Source organism: Sparus aurata, chromosome 15 (genome assembly GCF_900880675.1).
Source record: "Sparus aurata chromosome 15, fSpaAur1.1, whole genome shotgun sequence".
Lineage (NCBI taxonomy): Eukaryota > Metazoa > Chordata > Actinopteri > Spariformes > Sparidae > Sparus > Sparus aurata.
In genome coordinates, this window is record NC_044201.1 from 16,423,750 (window position 1) to 16,447,538 (window position 23,789).

Here is a 23,789-nt window from a genome sequence, read left to right on the forward strand (position 1 = left end):
TTACAAATGATCATATTACCACATTGCTACACAGCGGACCTGTGGCTGTTGTGCCCCCTGGTGCAGTTGCTCACCTCCCCATGTTAGTAATCTAGCCTTGATGCTGGACAAGCATTCTGTATTGCTGCCATCTTCACTCCGCATACGATTAAATAGAGGCCTTAACAGGTAGATTAGAGGGTCAAATCACAAATACTGCTGAAAGTGTCAGTATGCTGTATAATCTGAGGAAGAATCATTGGAAATTACAAACATGGTCCATTAATTATTAATATCAAAAACAGCTTGATGAGGGAAACTACATGTGATCAACAGCAAAACCTATTTAATGTTAAGTTTGTGAGTTATAAATAAAGTTTGCCTGAAATTCTACACTGATATTATTGTTATTGAAAAACAACATGAGAACATAATAGCAGTAAAAAAAGGTTTTCCAGTCCACAAGGCTCTGCTGCCACTACAGCAGAGGCATCTGTAGGTCGTGGCTGAGGCGTGGACTCTCAGTCTGGGCTCACACACGAGGTGTTGACCTGGTGCTGGTGTCTCGCTATGGGCTGCAAGCTGTGACTGGGGCAGGGCTCACTTGAAAGTGGCCTTCACCCTCCTCAGCTTGTCCTGGATCCTCCGCGTTTGTCGCTCGCTGGACTGCTGGAAGTTGGCATCGCTATCGGAGGCCAAGAGGTGGATGTCAGAGGTGGCGAGCCGGGCGATGCGCCGCCGAAGGTAGGCCTGCAGCTCCCTGTCCGGGATGTAGGGACACACAGCCTCCTGGAAGGCGTGGACCTGACTCACAACCTTCGCTATGCTCCTTGAGCCAAGGACGCATGGATGAGAGCAATTCAGAACAAAAGGAAAAGTGAAAACATGAAAATCATTTATATCGCGGTGCATATTACGCCTGAGTTTCCTCCTGCCTGCACCATCAGCTTCGTCTGTGACCTAATTTGGAGAGAGCAGGGATAACCCTGGGTCCACAGCGAGCAGCTGTGTCTCTGCTTTTCCCTGCTAGATCTCCTGACCCCAGCATCTGGATACAGCCAGTCCCCTCTCAGCATCTGGCCCGAAACCTCTTTTCCAATCAAACCCCATCCCACGGGCGCCATCTGGTGCAACACTGGCACCCTAACCAACAACCCAAATTTAACAGCTGTGCCATTACCATCCAACCGCCACTCGCTGTGACCTCAGCATCTGGTCAGCCATATTGGATTGAAGGAGAAGGACACAGGAAAGAGAGTCCACGTAGCGAGTTGGCCGACTTTGTCATAGATGGATAGTTGGGATGTGGAGAGAGCTAATTATCAGGTAATGACACTAACTGTTAATATACTGTGTCACTGTAAGGACAGGTAGCAGGCTAATTCCACTGGCTGTGCGCACATTTCTTCAATATCACATCCTCTAACAACATTAAATGAGCACAAATCGTGGTTGTAATGTTAGAGGAGGGGACGGGGTTTGGCCAGTTTCCAACATAAATTTGTTGTTGAGACTATTTTTAACTTCCCGCCTACACCAGAAATGGGATGTTTGAATGTTTGAGTTCAGAAATTTGAAACACGATGCTTGTAAACACCTTCAGCTACGGAAACACAGAAATCACAAATGCAATTGAATTTTTTTTTTTCATGCTTAATGTTAGATCTGCGCTGGATCATAGCACACATTATAGAAGTTTTACTTAGAAGCTTTTTACTTTAACCAACACTTATTTGTACCAATTAAAAAGGAAGCGTGGATTTGAGCTCAATTCAGCAAGTAGTGCTGTAAAGGAAATTGTAAAAAAAATAAAAACCTGTGGATATTGGTGGGCTTAAATTTAAGCATAGTAACAATAATGGATGAACTGTTATTGATTTAATACCAACTGAAAATACCAACATAGCACACAACAGCTAGTTAAGTGATCGTTTGTGAGAAAAGCTATATATAATTCACCAATTTGATGCATGAATCAGTATTTAGTTGTCCGCACATGGAGGCCAATTTCTATAACCGTTATAGACGGGTATAGAAATTAACGACTTACCTTGTCTCAGCTGGATCAGAGGGACTGCAGTAAGGATGCCGATAATGATAACAGTGACATCCCCACATTGATAAGCTCACCATCAGTGCTCTAGAAAGTTTATATTGAGTTGCTGATAAGACAGTTAACGATCACATTGGAAACAGTGCTAAAGATTTTCTTTTAATGTGATATCTGTGGTAGATGCAGTGGTATCAGGTCATGCGAACGCATCATAAATGAGGACACAATGTTCCTAACTTTAATGGATTTATACTATAGTAGGTCGGGAATTAAACTCTATAATTTTCTTTATATAACGGGGAGTAAAGGCCAGTGAAAATAATGGTGGTTGGAGAAATAGGATCCATAGCAGTTTAAGAGATCTCCAAATGAGCTGGCTTCCCCCTCACCTGAGCTTGGTCCACTTGTAGGCTCCAGTAGTGAGCGTGAAGGCTCCGATCTCCAGCTGCTGGACGTGCATGGCCAGGATGTGCACCGACGGCAGGGTGGGCCTCCGCCTCGCGTGCTCTCCCCCCATCAGACACAGGTCGTCGCTCTTCAGAAACACCTGAGGAGAGAGCGATTCATCTGCGCAGTGAACAAATGAGTCTTTCACTGGAATAGAACATTTAGAAAAAAATCCAATTAAGCCAAAGTCTCAGGTGCTCGACGCTGTAATAAACACGTCCAATGTAGCGGCGTAATATGAGTGAAAGACTCTTAGAGGATTTTTAACAAATCCAAACCTCTTCACATTTCAAAACCAAGCGAGCGTACAGTCACTTCTAGTAAAAGCTGGTGAGAGAGCGGTGCGTAATGTTTGATGCATCAGGTTCTTCTGAGGCAGCTGTAAGCCCTCAGCACAAAGTCAAGTTGCTTGAAGCTGTTTTTCTATTGATTTGTTTGCCCTGCAGCCCAGTTTCACAATATGTGACCAGCCTAGCCTTCAGTTACAAACAACATACGCGTGTGCTTGCTCAAACATGCCTCGACACAAACACACACACACACACACACACACACACACACACACACACACCTACCTGAACAGCTCGTAGCTCCTCCAGGATCTCACACACCTTGGAAGACAGATGTTTCCAAGCCTGTTGGCAAAGAGAGGAAAAGTTTTATTAAGTAGCTCCAAAGTGAAGACCGTCTATACCCTGGCTTCAATGCAACACAAGAGTTAATGAATATAACCCGCCCGGAAATATGGAAATGTCTTATATTTTCATTAACTGCTGGTTTTTAATTACTGCCATTCATGGGCAACATTCCTCCTCACTGCACTCACACTCTCCTCACCTTATTTGAATGCATTAATGATAATTTATCATTTGTGAAACCAATTAAACACCAACCGCTTCTATCGGAGCCGGAGAACAACATTTAGCTCGAGGGCATCTGACTTATTACAGAAACTCATTGTGTGCGCGAGGAGCAATTTTTCGAGATGCAGCCTTACTGGTAATTGCCTGACGATCACGTTCTCCAGACCTCTGAGGATCTGCATGGCTGTGGCAAAGTTCCTGGATTCGTAGCAGTATTTTCCAATCCACAGATACTTGGTCAGCAAAGCAACTTGTGTCTGCGAGCGAGGAAAAAAAAACAGGATAAATGCTAAGCGAGGCAGAATGCAAATGCCACAGTGGTCTGTTTTTCTCTTCGGGAATAAACTAGGCCGCGTCACTTTTTTCCATCTGTGGATGTGGACAAGCGATCACTAGTAGGACTGGCAGACGAGTAGCGAGTGACTGTGAACCTTCTCCAGTTGACGCATCAGTGACAGTTGAAGTAAACTGCAAATAGCTGAAGAGTCAGAGAGAGAGTGTTAAGCTTTCATTTCAGTATGAAAGATATTAAAAATCTAAATGGATGCACAGACGTACGTGGGCATATTAAGAATTATGAGTATATTGTTCATATACTGTAGTTCTAAATGGATTTTAAAAGGCAGCCTAGCTCATGGTTTGCCAGAATACCTAAATCTTGTCCAAGCACACAAGGCAATCTAACCCCACACAATGCAAACCAAAACTGCCAAAGTGAGACAATGTGGTTCCTTTACAAAAGTATAAGTCCCAGAGAATATTTGACTTTTTTTCTCAAACATTTGAGTGCAATTCTGAGGTTTCCTTTTATTTGTCTGAAATATTCCCCCCCCCAGCTCTGTAATTTCGTCTTTTTGTAACCTACAATTGTCCTGATATGCAGCATTTTAATAAGCACCAATGGCAGCTTATGAAGCCTCTAAAAGAACATTAAATAAAGATCAGTCTCATATTTCAGACCCATATGTTCCGTTCCTACCCATCTATAAACCATTCAACCATGCCATTAGAGAGGCAACAGAGAGCACATATGGGGGGAAAGTCTGTGACTGACACGAGAGCCCGTGTCCGATGAGAAATCAAAGCTGTGCTGTGACAGTAGCTGCTGCCTTTCTTCACAGCTGACCCTGTTTCTTTCATCGGTAATGTCTCCTCTCACCTTGATGGAGTCACAGATGACTATTTCAGCAGAGATCCAGTTAGAGACACTGTCAGCATATGTGAGCAGCTGCTGGAGGTAGCTGTCTGATGGCGTCCCTTCACATGACAGCAGACTGCTGCCCTCTGCTGGCGGGATCGGCTGAGACACGTTCCTGGAGGAGGGAAACACAGATGAAGGAAACGGATACCAGAAATTGTATAAATTAAGCAGGTACTTACCAGAAATGCTGATAATAGATTTTTTGTTTGGGTCATTGATTTTGCAAAAATGACATCCACTGGTTGGAGATGATCAAATGTGAGTTATAAGATATGCTTCTTTTGATATATTTGGGTTATATGCTTTTGGTTGACAGTGTCACCTTTGACACAAGGAAACTGTAAGTATTTTTCACATTTCCTGTTTAATTAATCAATCAATACTTAATGTTCACATATTCCTCTGCGATACTGATTATAGAATCGATATCACAACACACTGCATAGGATATACAGTCTGTACATCAGGGGACATAAATCAGTTTCAACCATTGGTCAGTTCTGCACAGATGACACAGTGACATAAAGTAAAGTATGAGGTTTCCTCGTCATCAAACTGTCATGCATGATATTCTTGCGAGACTACCACCAATGTACTGCCAAGTCGGCTAAAGCTATTAAATTAATTCAAGGGGAACTGTGTTTGTAAAAAATTTGATTTGTTTTTATTAGATTGGGAATTTTATGAGACTTTCAGCATGTGGCAATGTTTGAACAGCCTGGTGCAGAATGAGGCACTGTAGCCTCAGTTTGCATGCCTCTCGCTTCACCTGGGGCATCACGGTTGAATGTTAAAAAGTCATATTTTGGGGGAGTTCCACCAACACCAGTGGGAGATTTCACACTGAGATGCATCAATAGAAACTCTTTTTTAGAAGTTGAAATGATTAAACTTTTCAGCGTAAGGTGCAGAATTGCCTGCTGTCTTGCCCAAGACAGGCTGGTCAAATATGCTCTTAAAGCGGCTCGCCTTTAGTGACTAAACTGTGTGTGATCATGACCTCAGACAGCATTCTGCATCACTGTCATCAATACACCCGATAAGGGAATATTTTAATTTGAGTACATTTTCTTTACTAAAGTCTTGAAGAATCTATTCCGAGGAGTACTATGTACTGTTAGGTACTGTTCATGGCTGAGCTACACCTTACAAATAAACTCTGTTCTTTTTTTTTATTTTGATGCATCACCCATTTGTCTGTAACATAAGTAAAAACTGTAAAGCCACGTAAACATTCTACTCACTTGTTCTGGAGTTTGTCTCTGACTCCTTGTGTTCTGGAGTTGAGGAAATGAACTGGATGGCATCTTTGGAACATTTCCTGTGTCACAAAATGTATAGCTTTATACTTGACCAGCATTGGACTGTTAAAATCTGGGCCTTACAATGGATTCATAAAGGTATGTCTCCATCCAGTGGTAAAAAGAGTCAATACCACCTTGAGTGGAAGGCAGGTGAGTGGACTGTGTGTCTGTGTGTTTGTATACCTGCTGCAGGAGGGTGAGCTGTTGGGCTACGTGCTGCGCACTGTGTTCATTCTGGCTGAAGGGGAGTCGCTCCTCACTCTGCAGGCAGACGTTGGAGAGGTCATCCATCATGGAGCCATAGAAAGGCACAGGCAGGGCTGCAGCGATGGAGAAGGCCTTCTCTTTAGGCCCGGACGAAGAGGGCTCCACTACTCTGGAGAATCTCCACTGAAGGGTCGAGAGAGAGAGAGAGAGAGAGATGTGACAGGAGAGGATACATGCTCTGAATTATGTAAACACACTGTTAATACGGCACTAGTGGAGGGAATTCTGTTTGGTAATACCTGCAGACTGCTGTTTTTCAATAGCAGTGGACAGGGAATCAATAAGTAAGCCTTGGATTTTTAAACAGTTGTCTACGCTTTAGCAGGAAAGTGTTTGCATGTTTGCTGTTCCCAACAAGTGCTAAGAATTAAAAACCAAGAATTATTTTCATTCTGCCAATTATTTTCACAATTAAACGATCATATAGTCTACAAAATGAAAAACAAAACATTGTAGCTGTCCACCACAGAATATAGAATGGGAAAAAATGGGCTATGGTTCTTAAAATACCGTAGTTTCGTTTTTTTGACGACAGAGGAGAGTATTTAAAAAATCCAAACAAACCATAGTGTCACTTGTCACCATGTTACACTGACCTTTTTCCCAAGATCCTCAGTGGATGAATACATACAAGCAGAATCTTCTTCTTCCTCCAAGCTGACCAGGCTTCCTGTTCCTTGGCTCCCAGTTGTACATGGGGGGCTGTGGAGAACAGCGAGGAGGGCCTCCCCTCGGCTATCGACAGGAATCACCTGTGGACAAACGAAACGAGGCAGTTAAAGGCTGAAGACATTGTACGTTTCATTAAGAGAACAAATAACAATTTCATTAACTAATTGCTACTCAACAGCTTCAAATGCATCTTATAGCAATTGCATGTTTTAATGAACCCCTTTGGCGATTCTCTGTCTTCTGTCATGCTCTACAGATGATTTGTGTTGCTTCATGATATATTTTTACTTCTGCTGTTCTAAACGTCCAGTGTCCCAGGTCTTTGCACCCGTAAAATATGTTAATACAAAGGGAGTTTGAAGCTTCAAGCTTCAGAAAGCATGAATATAAATACATAGCTTGAATTTTAAGGGTTAGTGTTGTCACAAATATAACTTTTTCTAATACACATGGATTCTGATTATTTAAATTGGTTTCAGTAGTCATATTCAATGATATCACTGCGCTTTCATGCTCTCTCTACTCTCCGTCAGAGCACTGCTGGAGTGCCCGAATAGTGGCGTCTCCTCTCAAGGAATTTGGGATCAGGCAGGCCCCCAGGATGAGCGCCAGGCTTTGAAGCCAGTTTTTCGTTGTGGCCAAACCGATTAATTAAATCTTCACATAATGCACCGGGGCCCGTAAAGACTTTTTCTTCATAAGCTAACATTGTGAAAGAAGCGTTTGTAAAATGGTGGATAGATTTCTTTGAACGTCACAATCCCTGTGAAATGACTTGTTTGACTGTCAGCATTTGCCAGCCATTAGATCTAATAGAATTTGGAAAGTCTAAAAGAGCCACATGATTAAATTATTCAAAAATTTAACTTACATCCACCACAGGATGTTGGTAACGGGTCCTCATGTTCTTGTGGTGAAATGTAGCGTGTTCACACTGAATGTCCTTGGTTCAACCCGGTCTTCTGTTTGGATCAAAGCCGAGCTGAGGTGATAAAAACTTGTGTCTACTGTAGAGTCAGCTGACCTGGGTCAGGGTATTGGGTTTAAGTGGGATTTCTGACCAGTGGGAAAGGTGTCCTCAAATAGTGTTAGTACATTTAAGATCAGAGCCGATTCTCTGCAACTGGTTTTGGTTGACAAAGAAAAAAATGGGAGTGCTTGGAAAAACATTTGAGCAACCGATCAAGGGAAGGCAAATGATATAAGCCTGGCCACATGCAACTGATGCTACAGTGCAGTGCTCAACACAAAATACAACAAACTTGGCAAATCACCGGAAGGACCAATACACAGACGACAGTCTCTAAACATTTTCCAGAGGTTTTTGACAGCTCCTGTTTCGGTATTGATCAGTGTGTTGTCCAGCTGGCCCGACAGCCATGTGTAATTCTCAGAGCCAATCTAATCCCCCTAAGAGTTATCAGGCCTAAGACAGCTGATGAGAAACCATCAATTAAAGGTAAACACCATTAATTGGGGTCCTTTATCTGCTGAAATACAACATGAAACATAACTGGAAATTAAAAGAATCTGCAGCATTTTTTCAATATATATTTCTACCCACCCCTACCTGTGATATTTATCTTTGGATAAAAACCTAAATGTTATGCCCTCAAGCTTGTGTCAATTTTTCCCTTGTGTATTGAAAATGGTTCTGAAGTCCAATATTACTATCATTATTACTATTACTATTATCATTATTATATATTAGTCACAGTACAGACTGAAAAGTCATAGAGCTAAACCAAATGTATGCTCATGTAGTTACCTCAGTATTAAGGAAGTTTTCAAGTGTATCCACGAGGCTGGACTTAGGTGTGAAGTCCACCTGTCTACAGTCTGTTATCCAGAACTGGAGCACATCCAGACTGCGATGGAAGATCTTCTCAGTGTCTCCAGACATGTCTGGACCATGTCTTGTGTGGAAAACAAACATAATCATTATAAGCCCAGTGCAAGACATGTCATACTGTGTGCTATTGCGTACTATTATTTGTAGTCTAGTACAGTTAAAGAGTACCTTGCCGCACTGATGAACTTGTCTATAATGAACTGCAGTAACTGCTCAGGAGTGCAGAGGAAACGAAAGGTATACAGGAACTGCTGGATGTAGCCCTCCACAGCTGCATTTCTGTGACCAAAAGGAAACACTGAATACTACGAAAACCAACACAGTTTAATTACACTGTTTAACTAAATGCATCATTAAACATTTCACTGCACATTAAGGAGAAAATAACCGTGTGGTACTTGCAGGAATCATGAAATGTGTGGATTCTATTCTCGTGGCTGGATGCTTTTATTGCTTTGGTTAGACATGTCAGCTAAATGAATGTAGTGTAGCAGTTTCATGGCGGACCCTTAAAGGACTCTCAGACCACGTGGGGGATGTAATAAAGGAATCGACTAGGGCATCCTCGCTACGTGCCCTAAATAACTTTAAATGGCCCCTTTCATTGTACGAGTGCAGTCGCGTCATGCCAAAGTTGTCTGGTGGGTCTGTTCCTGAGCTGTGGCCAAAACATCTTTCGCAGAATCTTATGATGTTGCAGTGAAGTTGACCTTTGACCTTTTTCTAAATAGAATGTCCTAACCTCATTTGTATAAAATGTTGTCATTTGTAAAAGCCAAAAATGTGTTTTAGGAATTCACAGTGACCTTAACCTGTGACTACTAAAATCGAATCAGATCATCCTTAAGGTTGGGCATTCTTTTGCCAAATTTGAGGAAATTCCCTCAAGGTGTTCTTAATATATGGCGTTCACAACGGGATGTGCGGAAGGATTGGATGTACAACTCGAAAACACAGTGCCTCCAGTCATGGCTACTGCCGGCATGAAGGCATAATGGAACACTATCAGCTTGAGGCAACTGAAAATGGCTAAAACATTCAGTGAAGTTTCTCTGATTATTGTCGCTATTTCCCATGGCAACAGGTACAAACCAGATAACATAGACGGTCAGATTAAGAATCAGCTGTAATAAGAATGATGATAATAATAAAAATATTGAATATTGCCAAATTACATCATAAACCTATTATTTTTTCAATAGTCTACAGCCAGGGCAGCCGCTCCCTGTGGCACAGTGGTGCTCGAAGCTAACGGCTAACTTCAGCATGCTAACACAGGTACTCACATTGACAGTACTACTGTAACATGCTGAAGTGTATCATGTTCACCATCTCTGTTTACCGTGTTAACATCCTAACGTTTGCTAATTAGCACTGAACGCAAAGTACAGCTGAGATTAATAGGGTTGGTTTACAGGTTTTTGTATCATGGAGTCATTGAGGGAAAATCTGGATCCAGTGTACAAGGCGGAGCCCTGTTCATTCCCATGAAAGCTGCAGGTTACAGGGTAAAATGCCACTTCCTGGGATTAAATCTCTTGTACCCATGGCCCATAGAGTACTAGAGACTTCCACCAGCCAAGCAGGCTAACTTTTAGTTTAGCCAACGGCTTACTTGAACAGGGATATAATAATTTAATCACGCGGCTCTTTCAGACTCTCTTTTTCACAATGTCAAATTGGCTTCAAAGCCCAGCGCTGCTCCTGAGGCTTGATAGACATTAATCAAATACTAAGCAAAATCAAATGTTGGCCGCTGCCAAAGTCAGCAGTATCAATCCTTTCAGGTACATGGATGTCTGTAAAACATTTTTATAGGCTTTATGGCTGAAAACACCACAGATACCCGAAATATACTGCTGTAATGAAAACCCTTATTCTAGGAAAAACATGTCAGTGGTAGAAACCATAACATCGATCATCTTTTTCAGTTTCTTGCTGTAATCTGGTCATTTCCCAACCAGAGCCCTTGTGAAATCCCTTTGGTGGTCAGATGAAAAGCAGCTGGGAGGTTAAATAATAGATCACATGATCACATGAGCTGCACAAAACTCTGAGACATTATCACAATTCACACGTCCTCAAGCCTTGAAAAGAGAAAAATCAATGGCCAGCACATTTTTAATTTAAATCCTCATCAATAATACCTGGCGTAGAGGTAAGCCATGAGTCCCAAAGCTGACCCAGCTTGCAGAGTGCTCTTCCCTTTGCTGGCACTGAAGCACAGGACAGACGGGTCCTCAGCGGACTGGAGGTCCAAAGAGCCAGGTCCACACACAGCCAAGGACGGCAGTAATGAAACCTCCAAACCCCACTGGTCCACGCTCAGAACCTGCAGAAAAGCAAGACATCGCATCAAAGGACTGGAGTGGTCAGGAAATGAAGGAGAAACATCCGTGTGGAATTGTGGAGCTCTGTCGTTACCTCGAGGTATTTCTTCACACCATCCAAGAAGACCACTTTGGACCTGAGTTCTTCAAACTGGGACTTGAGCTTAGACAGCATCAGTTTGCTATCAGACCCTTTGGGATACATACACTGTTTAATAGATGATACTGGAAGCTATGCATATACGTATATATTGAGTGTAGTGGCTTCCCAACCTTTATTTTTTCTTTCTTGTTGAATCAACTTCTGGTAGAAATTTCTCGTTTTCTTCAGATTCTTTGTTTCCATTATCAGCTGCTGCTGCAGTTCCTGTTCAAAGGACCACGCACAAATCATACAGGAGGCCCTAAAATAACCCCACATGGCTTTCAATGGAAGAAGCCTTCGGGTGTTTCCAGTGTGTCTGGAGCAGCGCTTGGTTTTTCGTTTTTGCTATCTTCACCGTGGCAACAGATCGCAACAGCTCTTTTGAAGTGAAATGAAAAAGAAGTCTCAACAGCACATAAGGTGTACTATTAGCTGTTGCACAAAGCCTCTGAAGGAGCAGTGCTTCCATCAAAGTGTGCAAACACAAAGAACATTCATTAATATTCTTTTACAAATTATAATAACTTCCCCCTGCCATGGGCTGAGTTCAACACATTCATATTCAGATCCAGTTTGGAGAGAGTAATATGCCAATTATCTTAAAAGTCCCCCCACACATTCTCGTCCTATTTAGCCCCCACCCTGACCGTGCCCCACTTCATTATAAATAGAAATATAGTTCCTGCACTTTTTCATAAAACCAGGCCAGGTGAAGGACTGAATTAAAACTAGGAAGGGAGACTGCATTCAATAAACATTTGGACACAACACAGTACATGGATAGAATGCATGAAGGACGGAAAAGAAAACACTGGTTGAGAGCATTTTCAATCAGCGGCTCCCCACTTACAGCGACAAGCATTCAGTGTTGTAAAAGGTACCCAAAAGTCACACATAGAAACGAAAGTAATAATAAACGTAAGAGTTTATGCACACCTGAGGTTGCGAAAGGCTTAGTTGAAGTGAGCAAAAATTAATGATTTAATGTTACATAGCTCGAGTAAGATCTGTTGTGTTACCGATTATATACATTTCCCTAAATCGGGCTGATCATTTATCATTTTTACATCAGTAAAAGGAATCATACATATACAAATGCATACACTGCCATGAGTCAATGTAACTAAGTATGTTAACTCAAGTACTGTGCAATTTTGAGGTAGTTACTCTTTACCTGAGCCTTTCCATTTTTTGCTATTCAATACTTCTACTCATTTCTGAGGCAAATACTGTTGTGCTGTATCGTTGGCAACTGGTCATGTTTCAGTTTCTTGAAGATGTTTGACCTCTCATCCAAGAGGCTTCTTCAGTTCTAACTATCTGGAGGGGAGTCGCAGGCTTTTAAACTCTGTGAGGGACTAAATATGGCATTCTACCTCCCCTGACCACTGCCTGTACGTCACAACACTACTGTTGTTCTAATCATCTGCCCCTTCAAGTGGTTGCCAGTTTGTTGCACTACAAAGCGTTCTACACTATGTAGACAATGTTAGCGCTAATGGCTTCTACATATTGTGGCAACTACCAAGACTCACAATCATAATAATGTTTTTAAGGAAAGGTGATACTTTTTATTCTGGACCTCTCTACTGTACAAGCTCTGTAGATTTTTGTTCTTCTTTCAATGATTTGTTTTGTTTGTTTAAGTGCTTTTACTGCCAGAATAATGGTGGTCCTGAACTTTGCATGTCAGATATTTTTTAGACTAATTAAGTACTAGTGCTTTGTTTGGACGACGTTCACTTTTACCAAAGAAATATTCTAACATGGTTTCTTTACATTTACATTTGGGTACTTTATACAACACTGTGTACAACGGGATGTCCGACCCAATTATCCGACCTGATATTCAGCATTTGTCTGATCATCGGAATCAGTGTTTTGTTTTCTATCCTCCTGACAATAAAATAAACACACTTAAAATGCCCTAATTTGGCTGCGATGTAGCATGCAATCTGCAAAGAAGCTAATAAACAAAAATATCAAATAAATGTAGTGAGTAAAAAGCACAATGTTTACCTAAAATGGAGTGCAGCAGGAGCACATTAAAAGCCACAGAAAATGGAAATACTCAAAGTACACGTACTTGCTACCCACATTGCATTAAACCATATACATTGTGTTGTTGTTGTGTTCTGTGATAAAAAAAATCAGCCTCTGTCTGCAGTCTGCTGTTCAAACACACAAGGTTAAGGTCACACATGACTCACTGGCAGTCAGCTTCACTGGTTCACCCACCTGTGTTTTCACATCCAGACATGGAGAACCTGTGTGTTGCCCCAGATTCACTGCGTACTGGATCACCTCTGGACTAAAACAATCTTCTCCAAAGAAGGCCAAGGCCCAGGCTGGGCTAAAGCTGAGGCCCAGTCCCTCTGCTCTGGATCCAGGCGAGAGGAGTCGCTCCGATGCCACAGAATCACTGTCCTCCATGTCCTCCGAGCAATCGGGACTCATCTGCTCATAGTGGGCTCCCGTCAGGCCTTCCTCTCTCCCTGACGGACACTCGGCCTCAGAGGGGCTTTCATCGCTGCCCCCCGCTGAATGATCTCCTCCCTCCATGACCCCTGCGTCTGAACCGTCACTGCTCACACCTCGACCAGTAAACAGCAACAGTGGAGAGAGAGGGAGAGAGCAGAGAAAGAGAGGGAGACTGAATCACATGGAGTGCAAAAAAACAAACTGGATTTGTGGAGAAAAGAGAAATCCCAGGGGTGGCACTGGGGTTGTTTGTTAAACAGTGGATGCATTGTGTGGCCGTGATAGGGTTAGCAACAGAGTATCAACAGATGAGCTTAAAGGCAATTCAAGCACATCTTTTTCTTCCATAACTATCTTTTTATCTCAAGAGCCTGTTTGTAATGAGGACTCCATGTCCAACATTTTTTAATAGCACAACAAATGCAGTTGCAAGGGTGTGTGAGTGCTTGCGAATGTCATTGGCCAGAAGTGAGTTCCCAAGGAGAAGAAATCTTTAGAGTTTGCTGGCATGCCTTGGACTCTTATGAATGTTCTCCAATCTTAAGAACAGCATCCAACAGCCAGTCACAGCTCTCATGACTTCAGTCAGCTGCCAAATAAAGCGAAATGTATCAAAACATCACAGATGATTTGGAGGACTTTTACAAAGCTGACACCAGTAATGAATCTGCTCGCCAAAGGCAAATCATTAAAATCCTGTAAATAATCTATTGACTAAAGTTTGCTTGAGGAGGAGAACATTTCTTAGAAAAGTATTGTTGTACTCAGAACAGCTGTGGTGGGATAAAAGCTGTGAGTGGAAATTTGAGCTACTAGAAGTGGTTAATGACATGGAAGTACTCTACTACAACTTAGAAGGAAGTATCGTACTTTTTACTGCACTGCATGTTCACAGCCTGAGGAACTAGCTATTTTACAAACAGAGGCTCAATCACAATGTCCAAACTCACACACAGGGGCTTGGCGACGTCCCAAAGTCAAATCATCAAGTGCATGACGGCTCCCTTGCAGACATTTTGAGCTCTTTATGACGGCTTTCTGTAAGTCTGCATTTCTGTTGACTTGGCCTGAAGGAATTACCCAAAAGTCATAGCTCTGTAATGCTAAACATAGGTTGCCAGGTGAGGTCCAAAAACAACAAAGATCCAGACTGAATATCTGAATACTTTTGTTATTCTATATGCAAAATGCATTTTATTTATAAAGAGACATTCTCTGTTGGAACTGATTCTCAACTTTAATCAGCCAGTTTTACAACAATATGGAAAGAACTTTCATCAAAATTCTGACTGAATTGAACTAGTTGCCATTGCGTATACACATACTCTCTATCTTCTTCTATTATTATATGCTGTAATATGAAGTCATGAAGGGAAATGTCACAAAGCGCTGTACTGTTTCTATTTATAACATTCCAGTTGCCTTAGGAGGTAACTTGTGATTGGGTCAAAAATTGTAAATACCAAACATATCACCAGCATATAGAATATGATGCACTGTTAATAAGGAAACAGACATTAATAAGGAAATTAACAAATGCACTAAAATGACATTGCAAATAAATGTAACTATTAATTAACATATAAAATGTGACATACATTGATATTTCTGCTTTAAATGTCGGTGTATTTATTTCCCTTTACATCAATTTAACTATGTATTTACTTACCATACTACCATATAAATATTATTATTGATGCATGAAATGAATTCATATGAATTCCTTTATTGAGCTATTTATGTATTTACATATTTATGATTTTAGCAGTTTCACTCCCACATACAGTGTTTTAAATTGTTGAAATAAGTAAAATACTACTCACAAATGAAAACATCCACAACTATTGTAATGCATCATTAAAAACAAAGAATATTATATAACAGCTGAAGAAGGCCTACTTTACTTTACTTTTGATTAATTTTAATTAAGAATTAGCATTTAAGAAACTCAAATTTAAATTTTGTAACTCAGTCTGTGTATTTCTGAACTTGGAACTGGATCTTAAATTGAATCGGCTATCTGAACTCAACCCAGCAGACGTATATCCCCCCTGACTGATATTTTTAGTGTGTATCATTACACACACTAAATTTGATATTTGTCAAAAGTCTTTCTCCTACCTTGACAGAGACCGTGTCGACTCTCCTCCGATCTTAATTCAAAACCTTCAAGCACAGCTGCATTTTCTCCATGATGGGACTGGGCCTCAGTACCTTCCCAAGAATCCACAGCAGCAGCAGGACTGGACGTGTGAATGTTTCCGTTCAGGTCGAGACAACCGTGCAGGCAAACTTCCCTCTTCCCTCCCCAGACAGTGGCTATCAAGGGTTGGGTAAGAGCTGCCCTTTTCACAGCCTTTGATGGAGGCTGCTCATTAGAGCCTCTGCAGGAGGCGCATTAGGAGAGAGAAAACACACACAGTGCATTCAAAGCTGCTGATAATTAGCACTTATGTAAGGAAAGACGCCAATCATTTGCAATTAGAATGTGATAAAAAGACAATTGGAACAATAGGGCCAAAACAAAACAGTTAACGAACTTCACCAGAATCCAGAATACGACCTTTACAGCAGAGGCGTATTAATGATATCATGTGAAAACGCAGTCGCTCATAGCAACAATCAATAAGAAGCAAAGAGAAAAACTATTAAAGACATATTTCAAACATGTTGCAGCATGTTGCTCACATACATTTATTCACAGATCAGACATGTGTCACAACAATCAATTTAATCGGACCCGGACAGGTCGCCGTCCACTCCAGTCCATGTCAGATTCTGAATGGACCATCTCTCAAAAGAAAGACCACAGTCCTCTCTCTATCCAACCAGAGAAACTGCGGAAAAAATAGCCCTCGACAGCTGTGGCCTGTGAACAAGTGTCCATCACTGTGTAAGGCTGTGATGTCTCCCTACCGCAGCAGATTAAAGGGCTTCTCCACATATAGCCCTGAGCATAAGAGCATGGCAACGCCCGGATAAAGAGACGTCTGAGAGAACTGACAGGCTCGTCCCTCTGCTCGTCTCTAGCTCATATTTACATGAAGAGAGATGTCTGAAGCATGACATTCATTGCCTTCATTCATGTATTCATTCACGCACTTAAGGACCGAACACCCCCCCCCCCCCCCCCATCAGGGCTGCTTGTCAGCATATCGGTAACAATGCAGAGGAGGCTCCACATGGACCTTTAATGTTGCCACACATTTTCCATACAACCGTATTGCAGAGCTGTAACCATAGGGACCATTTCAGCTGTGGGCTAAAATTTATACGTTAAGTGCATGCTGTATTAATGCTCATTTAAATGCTGTGTATGTGTGTGTGCAGAGGAGGAGAGGTCATGCTCAGTGGGCCTCTTCTGCAGAAACCACATCAGAATAAATTAAACATCTGACTACAAGCAGCCAAATCTGGTCATCTCGCTGTTTAGAGGGAAGCACTGGCTGTTCTATTGTGAACAAGATATGGTTTTCTTAAATCGGGGTAATTATCCTGACACCAAAGATAATCTCTTTAATTTATAACTCAAACCACCCCCTGAATATTGGTCATTTAGGGATTAAAAACTGATTCATGTTAACTTAAAAAAGCATCAGATCATCAGATTCTTGTTCTGAAAAGGAAGAACTTTTTTATATATTGTTGTTTATATTTATGTTGTTATATTTAAGTGATGATAGTGGAGCTGCAGGAAAATGGTGTGTTGTAAAGAAGCTATAGTGTTAGCGACGAGGGCTCCAATGATATGCAGAAAAAATTATATATTGTGGACCAACTTAACGACCTTAACGCCACTTGCTAAATTTTTTACAACATGTCCTTTTCTCGGTCCAGATTCAGAAGACAGGTTTGCTTTCTGACTGAGCTCGACCAGTTTGAAGGGAAATACAGACTCAGGTGTTTGAAGTCCTACTCACAGTGTGGACGGGCTGTAGTTAACCAGGCAGTGCAGCACACCCAGCAGGTCGTCCTCCCAGTACAAATCGCTGAACCTCTCCTTCACAATACTGGCAAACGCGTCGTACTGGAGGTCCTTCAAAGAGAATATGTACTCCCCTCGGAAAAAAGAAAAAGGTCGATTTTCTATATGAATACGTGCGAACAACTCAAGACAGATTCACGGAGTGTGTTATTGGCATGTTTTTTCATTAAAGGAGCACTATGTAGTTTGAGGAGAAGACATTTTAATCAGAAGTGAAATATATTTTTTTGTGCCTAAACAAAATAAATAAACTCTTTATGTTTTTATGACTCGATAAACTGAATAAACACACTGACCTGAAAGGACAACATTCCATACCATGTTATTTTGTTTATAACTGGCGGACCCTGCCACCTTTCCAGCTTCAATCAGTGTTCTGGGGACCTTATTTTTCTCTGCAAACAGCTTGTCTATTCAGTTAAAGACGGAAACATCTCTGAGTTTGTATAACTTGTACATTGCAAGTGTGAATTTCGTGCCCCTTTGAAAATACCAGCAATGAAGGAGCCAACTGGGGCTGAAGGAATAATTTTTTAGACTCTAAGCTTTCTCAGACAAAGGGGTGTCTGTTTTCGACACCCGTCACATCTAGTTCACTGCTGCCATCCTGACGTCAATGGGCACACTGAGAGTGTTAGATGAGATAAAGCCATCTTTTTCTCTCCACCTAGGGGTTTCCCAACAGCTCAATCTGATAGCATAGAGAAGAATTGTATTGTGGGAAGTCAAAAGTAAAATATATCTCTCTTGAGGTGTTGGTATGTTGGAGGAAGATTAAACAACTTTCCCTGAGGGCATTTAATCATAGGGATAGCCTACGTTGAACAAGTAAACCAAATGTGAACATTCCTAGAAATATACGCTTAGAAGCACAATTAGTTTATAAGCTGTTTGTACTGATTTGTTACTTGTTTGCTGAGTTTATAAGCTGTTTGTACTGATTTCCCTTTACAAAAGGTACCCAAGCGCTTTTGCAGTTTCACACAAATCCCCACCTATGATTTTGTCATTTTCACACAAAATACTACTAACATATCATTTAATAGAAGACATTGTATTAAGTGCAGATATAGATTTACAAATACATACAATGCAGTCGTGGCATCCTTTCTAACCAACCCCTACAGCTCATGACAGATGTGCTCCTTTATTAACATTACCTCTTCAGTGTGTTTATTTGAATTGATTTTAAGTGAGAGGTTGTTAATGCTTTTACTCTCGCTAATACTCTTTTTTCCTTCAAACAATTGAACTGTCTTTGTTAAGGTCACTTTACATGTATGCTAAGACTGCTTGAAGTTGCAGAAGCTGGACGTTTCAAGCATTTACTCATTACTTTTAGCTGACTATGTCAATATTTTATCCATTAACGTCACTTTTAGCTAACCATATAACGATGCTAACCTCATATACATAAGCCTACTTTTAGCTATCATTAACTATGTCAACCTTCATTACTTTCAGCTGTGTAAATCTTTTATTCATTACCTTTAGCTGACGTTAACTTTGTCAGCCATCTTTACATTCAGCCATGTCAGCCTTTTATTCGACACCACTGCGGCCTAAAGCAATATACTGTGTAATATAATAGATAAAATAATATTCCAGCCATCTAAAGATACATACCCATAGCGATGTCTTCATGTCCATTGTCCAAATATCCATCAAGTGAAAACTCTCCCTTGAGCAGGTCAATCACCTCTTGTAGGGCAGGATGGACTTTAGGGGAGAGGGACTCTGAAGGAGACTGGTTCTGACCTTGTGTTCCTGGATTTGTCCGTCCATTGTAAGCTCTGGAAACACTCTGCTCCAAGGGGCTGTCCGAAATGATGGAGCTACCTTTAAAACAAGATGATGATGGACCATATTCCTGCCTCACAGGCAGATTCATACAGTTAATAAATGGGCCATCAGAGGTCTCTGGGACTGTGATTAGTCCCTGCAAAGGCTGTGGCACCAGGGAGAGATTTATATCCAACCCGAGGACGGACTCTGGAGCTCTAACCTGCACAGGCACTAAGGAAAGATGTCCTGTTGTGGGATCCTGACGGAACAGGTAATTGTTGAAAACACCACAGCCATTGAGGTTATTGGACAATGGCTGAGGAAGGGAGACTTCAAGGCGTGAAAGATCAGGGAGAGCAGAAGAGGAGTTCACAAGAATCTCGTCACTGGAAGTTGAAGTTACAAATGCCTGATCGACAGGAAACTCCGGTGTGTGTAGATTGGATTCAGCCTGTGTAGGATATGGGTACTCGAGGTCTCTGTCCTTGATGTGTTCACCGCTTTTTGCGAATCCATCAACAGTTCTGTAAAATAAACAGAGGTGTTGGTGTAGCTGTTTTCTACTTAATTTAGCAAATAAGCAAACATGTATTTCCCAACATGACAAACTGCTCCTATAAATGTTTACTCGGGACATTTCATTTCAAAACAGATGCATAATTATTATTAATTAAAATCTACTGTGATATTGCATCTGATTTTCTGATGGATCTTACCCTTCAACAGCAGCTCCGAGGTGTTGGCCCTCCTCCTCCGAGTCCCCCTCATTGGTCAGGATGATGGGGGTGAAGTGTGTGGCAGTGGACGTGAAGGCTTCTGGGAGTTGGAGCTCCTTGTTGACTGGGTAGCTGTGGGGAAGAGGGCCAGGCACAGGAGCCAGTCGGCTCTCAGTGGCCATGGGCACAAAGCCTACACACGGTTACAACAACGCCAGATACAATATCAGTGATATTGTCTCATGCAATGCACATTGGTAAATTAAACAATGTGACCTGCTACTATTGCACGATCCCAGTTGACAACGACGCCACGGTCTTTACTAAATCTCTTTACTGAATCTTTTCTCTGCCATGAATGTCGGATGTATGAGAAGTCCCCTTTTCAAGACGAAAACAGATTAACTCTGCTTCTTCACAGGATGTTTTAAAGGGTCTTCTTAATTTGGCACATTTAGTATATAATACAGCGTTCATTTCAAGGTCAACTATATTGCATGAGGGTCATCCACACAAAGGTGAAGCTGTCCTACCGCTGTTGTTTTGTGCAGACTCTTCACACGAGCTCTGATGAGCTTCCATTGCACTCAAATCTTCTGTATAACTGGACGCTGGCTGAAAGAAAGGAAATTTAGGGAGAGATCCTGGTTTACAATGAGACAAAACATTGCAGACATCAGAAGGCTGACCCGACGTGAGTAAACCGTCTAAATTGAGGCTAAAATGAGTCAGTCAAACGTATCTGTGGTGAAAAAGAAAGCAAAGTTTACCGGGTGAACTCTGCTGATGAGGTTATTCCAGACAGTCTCAGCATTTGTCCCTTGACGGGATAAGTAGTCACGACAGCTCTGCAACAGATCCACACGAAAACAAGTGTGATAACAACACAGACACTTCACACACAATCACCAATAATGTTGGTATTAATTCTGCCCTGAAATAACTGAAGTGTTGAAAACCAACAGCTACTTAAATGACTGACAGCATAATAATAAAAATGCATTGTGGTAGTTTTTAGAGGTGTCCTTTGTTGACGGAATGACAGCACTTCTCCAAATTGGATTCTCTGGATTTAACAAGTGATCTTCCTTCTAGAAAGGATAGGTCTATTTGGGAAAGTGCTCCTCTCTGTTGTTGTAATATCTGCACATTGATATGCAAAATCAAATCAGGCTTTATTTATAGACAACCTTTCACACAAGGAAATGCAATTCAAAGTGCTTTCCAAAGCCAGACGTTAAGGGCAGAACACAGCAAAAAAAAGGTTGAATTACAAAAAAATAAAGAAATATAAGAGAAAAAATTTGAGTTAGAATCAAATGTATTTCTTTAAAACGGTACTTCAATTTCACTGTGACAGCCTAATCACAGATTATGATTCATAAGCAGGACCTTCCTCACAAGTGGGATAATCTACAGGAACGCTAGCAGCTCAGAGGCTGTGCTTAAAATGCTAATGTCAACATGCTTACATGCTCGTTATGACAATGCTAACATGCTAATGTTTAGCAGGTAAAATTGAGAAACTGTGCAAGCTAGGGGAGCTCAAGTATGACAGGTCAGCTGAAGAACTATCAATCAATCAATCAATCAGTCAATCAATCAAACGATCAATGAATCAGAAAAGTGTTGGGATGGTCGTATCACTTTCAGTGGCCAATGCAGAAGAGATTTGCCAAGTGAGGTGGCGTTGTGCCTTGTAAAAGAGGAAACTAAGTCACAAGCCACCACAGGAAGTATGAGCTTTTCTGAAGTGTCAGCCAAAGAGCCATGCCAATAGTTTGTCTAATGCTTGGCATTGAGAAAATTAAGCCAATTTAAAGTGTTGGATCAATGGACCAATGGATGAATAAAAAAAGGGAAATTAAAATAATACTTTTTTGGCAATGATGATGGAAGGTCTCTCAATGGGTGTCCTCTTTGCCATCTCCAGGAGCAGCCTCTTCAGTTTACGCGGCATTGCCAGTTTTTGATTAGGTGATAAACTGAACTTGGCCGTAGCCCAGAGAATAGCAGCAACCCCGTACACACAAACCTGAGGCAATGCAGGAAAGAAGAGAGGAGTGATGAATCAGACTACAACCAAAACAAACATCTAGTGAAAGTACGTTGCGAAAATAAATTAAGGCATTCAGCTGGCAGACCTTTTCCGTCACAATGCCATGTTCTTGATATTCAGGAGCAAGATAAAATTCATCTCGGGATCCTGCAGAGAACACTGAACATCAGTTATTGAAACCAAAAAAGCCTCCGGGCGCTGTTGCTTCACATACTTGCAAGGGAACAATCACGAACGAGTGAACGAAACTACAGCAACAAAAAAAAAAAAAAAAAACCTACCTATGTTTTTTGGTTTCAAGAAAAGTACTTCTCCCTCGCAGCCCACGTGCACGGTGTCCAGGCATAAATAGGCTAATGGAAAGACGAGAAATCAACTGCACAGAAAATAATGTGGGCAGCAACACGCAAGCCCTTGTAGCGTTATCTCTTTTTTCATCTTTCCTCTGAAAATGTCCACCCACAAGCCCAACATTTGGTGCATGATGAACAAAAACAAACATGTATAATAAACATGCATATAAAAGAAGATGTGTCCTCTTATCGACTATGTGGGGTCTTGCAGGAGCATTTAATCATTAGTAGTTTGCCGCTGATTTCATGCATAAAGTGGATAAAATCACCTGGAAAGTCCATGTAGGTCTGCAGTGAGGACAGGCAGGTGTAGCACAGCGCCCAAAGCTCGTTAACTGTCAGCCTCCGTCCACATCGAGTAAGCAACTCTCTGAGAGAGATCCACTGGAGAGAAAATAAAGAACAAGCCCAGTTAAAAAATGGAATTAGTAACAGACTTCTGAGCTTCAGCTGATCCCTCAGTAGGCCTAATTAAACTGAAGTAATCTCTAACTTGACTTGCTCAAACTCCATTTCCAAATGTTCCAACATTCGGCAATGATTCGTCTCGAGGAAATGTTCACTCCTCCACTTTTGCAAATTGCTTTTGGTGCATTAATGCTGAGTACCTTTGTGATTACTCTGACTCTTAGAGAATGAACACATCCCTCTAAAAATGTTACATCAGTAAATTCAATCATACAGAGGACTCATTAAACAAGTTATGAGCAGCTGTTGCGCTTATAACTCACGTACTGAGTATGTGAAAAAGTTTCATTGCAAACGATAAAAAAAGCAGACCTCAGCATCATGTCTCATGGCACTAGGAAGGTGGAAAGTAACCCAAACAAAGTTAATTATTGAGTGATAGCCTATAAGCAAGCTTTTCCTTGGCTAACATTAATTACTTAGCTACCTAGCTAGCTATAAAGGTAAAAGATAGCTAAGACAGTTAAAGTTAAAGTCCATTCTTGACCTTGGAATTAGCCGCAAAAATAGCTTTTTTTCTAGAACCTATAAGTGGTCCCCTTGTGTTATCAAGGATCTCACTGCTTTTCTTCCAAAACCCACTCTAGGTTGCATTTGTTGGCTGTGTTTTCTATGCATGATTTAAAGTTAATTCTTAGAGTATCGCTGGTTATGTCTGTTTTTCTTGCTGTTCTGATTCGGTGGTTTCCTCAGTAAACATGCCGACCTCTTCCGCCTCCTTCCCAGTCTCCTCTAAGGGTCACTCATCCTCCAGAGCCGTCTTCACTGTTGGAGTTTCTCTGGGCTGAGAAGAACGGACATATAAGTGTCTGCATGGCGGGCTGCCACG

At 41.4% G+C, this 23,789-nt stretch overlaps 1 protein-coding gene across 2 annotated transcripts in view; it reads right to left on the reverse strand.

The window, feature by feature from the left end:
* Positions 1-252: 252 nt before the first annotated feature.
* Positions 253-23,789, reverse strand: part of kndc1 (kinase non-catalytic C-lobe domain containing 1) — a 40,339-nt gene continuing 16,802 nt past the window's right edge. Inside the window, exons 8-31 of one of the 2 annotated variants that reach the window (XM_030442382.1) lie at positions 22,762-22,876; positions 22,421-22,492; positions 22,225-22,286; positions 21,957-22,115; positions 20,851-20,928; positions 20,614-20,695; positions 20,081-20,273; positions 19,206-19,888; positions 17,515-17,653; positions 15,716-15,978; positions 13,352-13,707; positions 11,242-11,335; positions 11,063-11,160; positions 10,786-10,970; positions 8,807-8,917; positions 8,555-8,702; positions 6,711-6,866; positions 6,031-6,237; positions 5,788-5,864; positions 4,502-4,655; positions 3,477-3,599; positions 3,055-3,114; positions 2,422-2,579; positions 253-808 (exon numbers count right to left, since the gene is read on the reverse strand). In XM_030442382.1, coding sequence (XP_030298242.1) covers positions 580-808; positions 2,422-2,579; positions 3,055-3,114; positions 3,477-3,599; positions 4,502-4,655; positions 5,788-5,864; positions 6,031-6,237; positions 6,711-6,866; positions 8,555-8,702; positions 8,807-8,917; positions 10,786-10,970; positions 11,063-11,160; positions 11,242-11,335; positions 13,352-13,707; positions 15,716-15,978; positions 17,515-17,653; positions 19,206-19,888; positions 20,081-20,273; positions 20,614-20,695; positions 20,851-20,928; positions 21,957-22,115; positions 22,225-22,286; positions 22,421-22,492; positions 22,762-22,876 — 4,002 coding nt within the window. In that variant the 3' untranslated portion in view covers positions 253-579. Of the gene's footprint in view, positions 2,192-2,408; positions 2,580-3,054; positions 3,115-3,476; positions 3,600-4,501; positions 4,656-5,787; positions 5,865-6,030; positions 6,238-6,710; positions 6,867-8,554; positions 8,703-8,806; positions 8,918-10,785; positions 10,971-11,062; positions 11,161-11,241; positions 11,336-13,351; positions 13,708-15,715; positions 15,979-17,514; positions 17,654-19,205; positions 19,889-20,080; positions 20,274-20,613; positions 20,696-20,850; positions 20,929-21,956; positions 22,116-22,224; positions 22,287-22,420; positions 22,493-22,761; positions 22,877-23,789 lie in introns of both variants that reach the window. The other variant, XM_030442383.1, reaches the window with a different exon arrangement.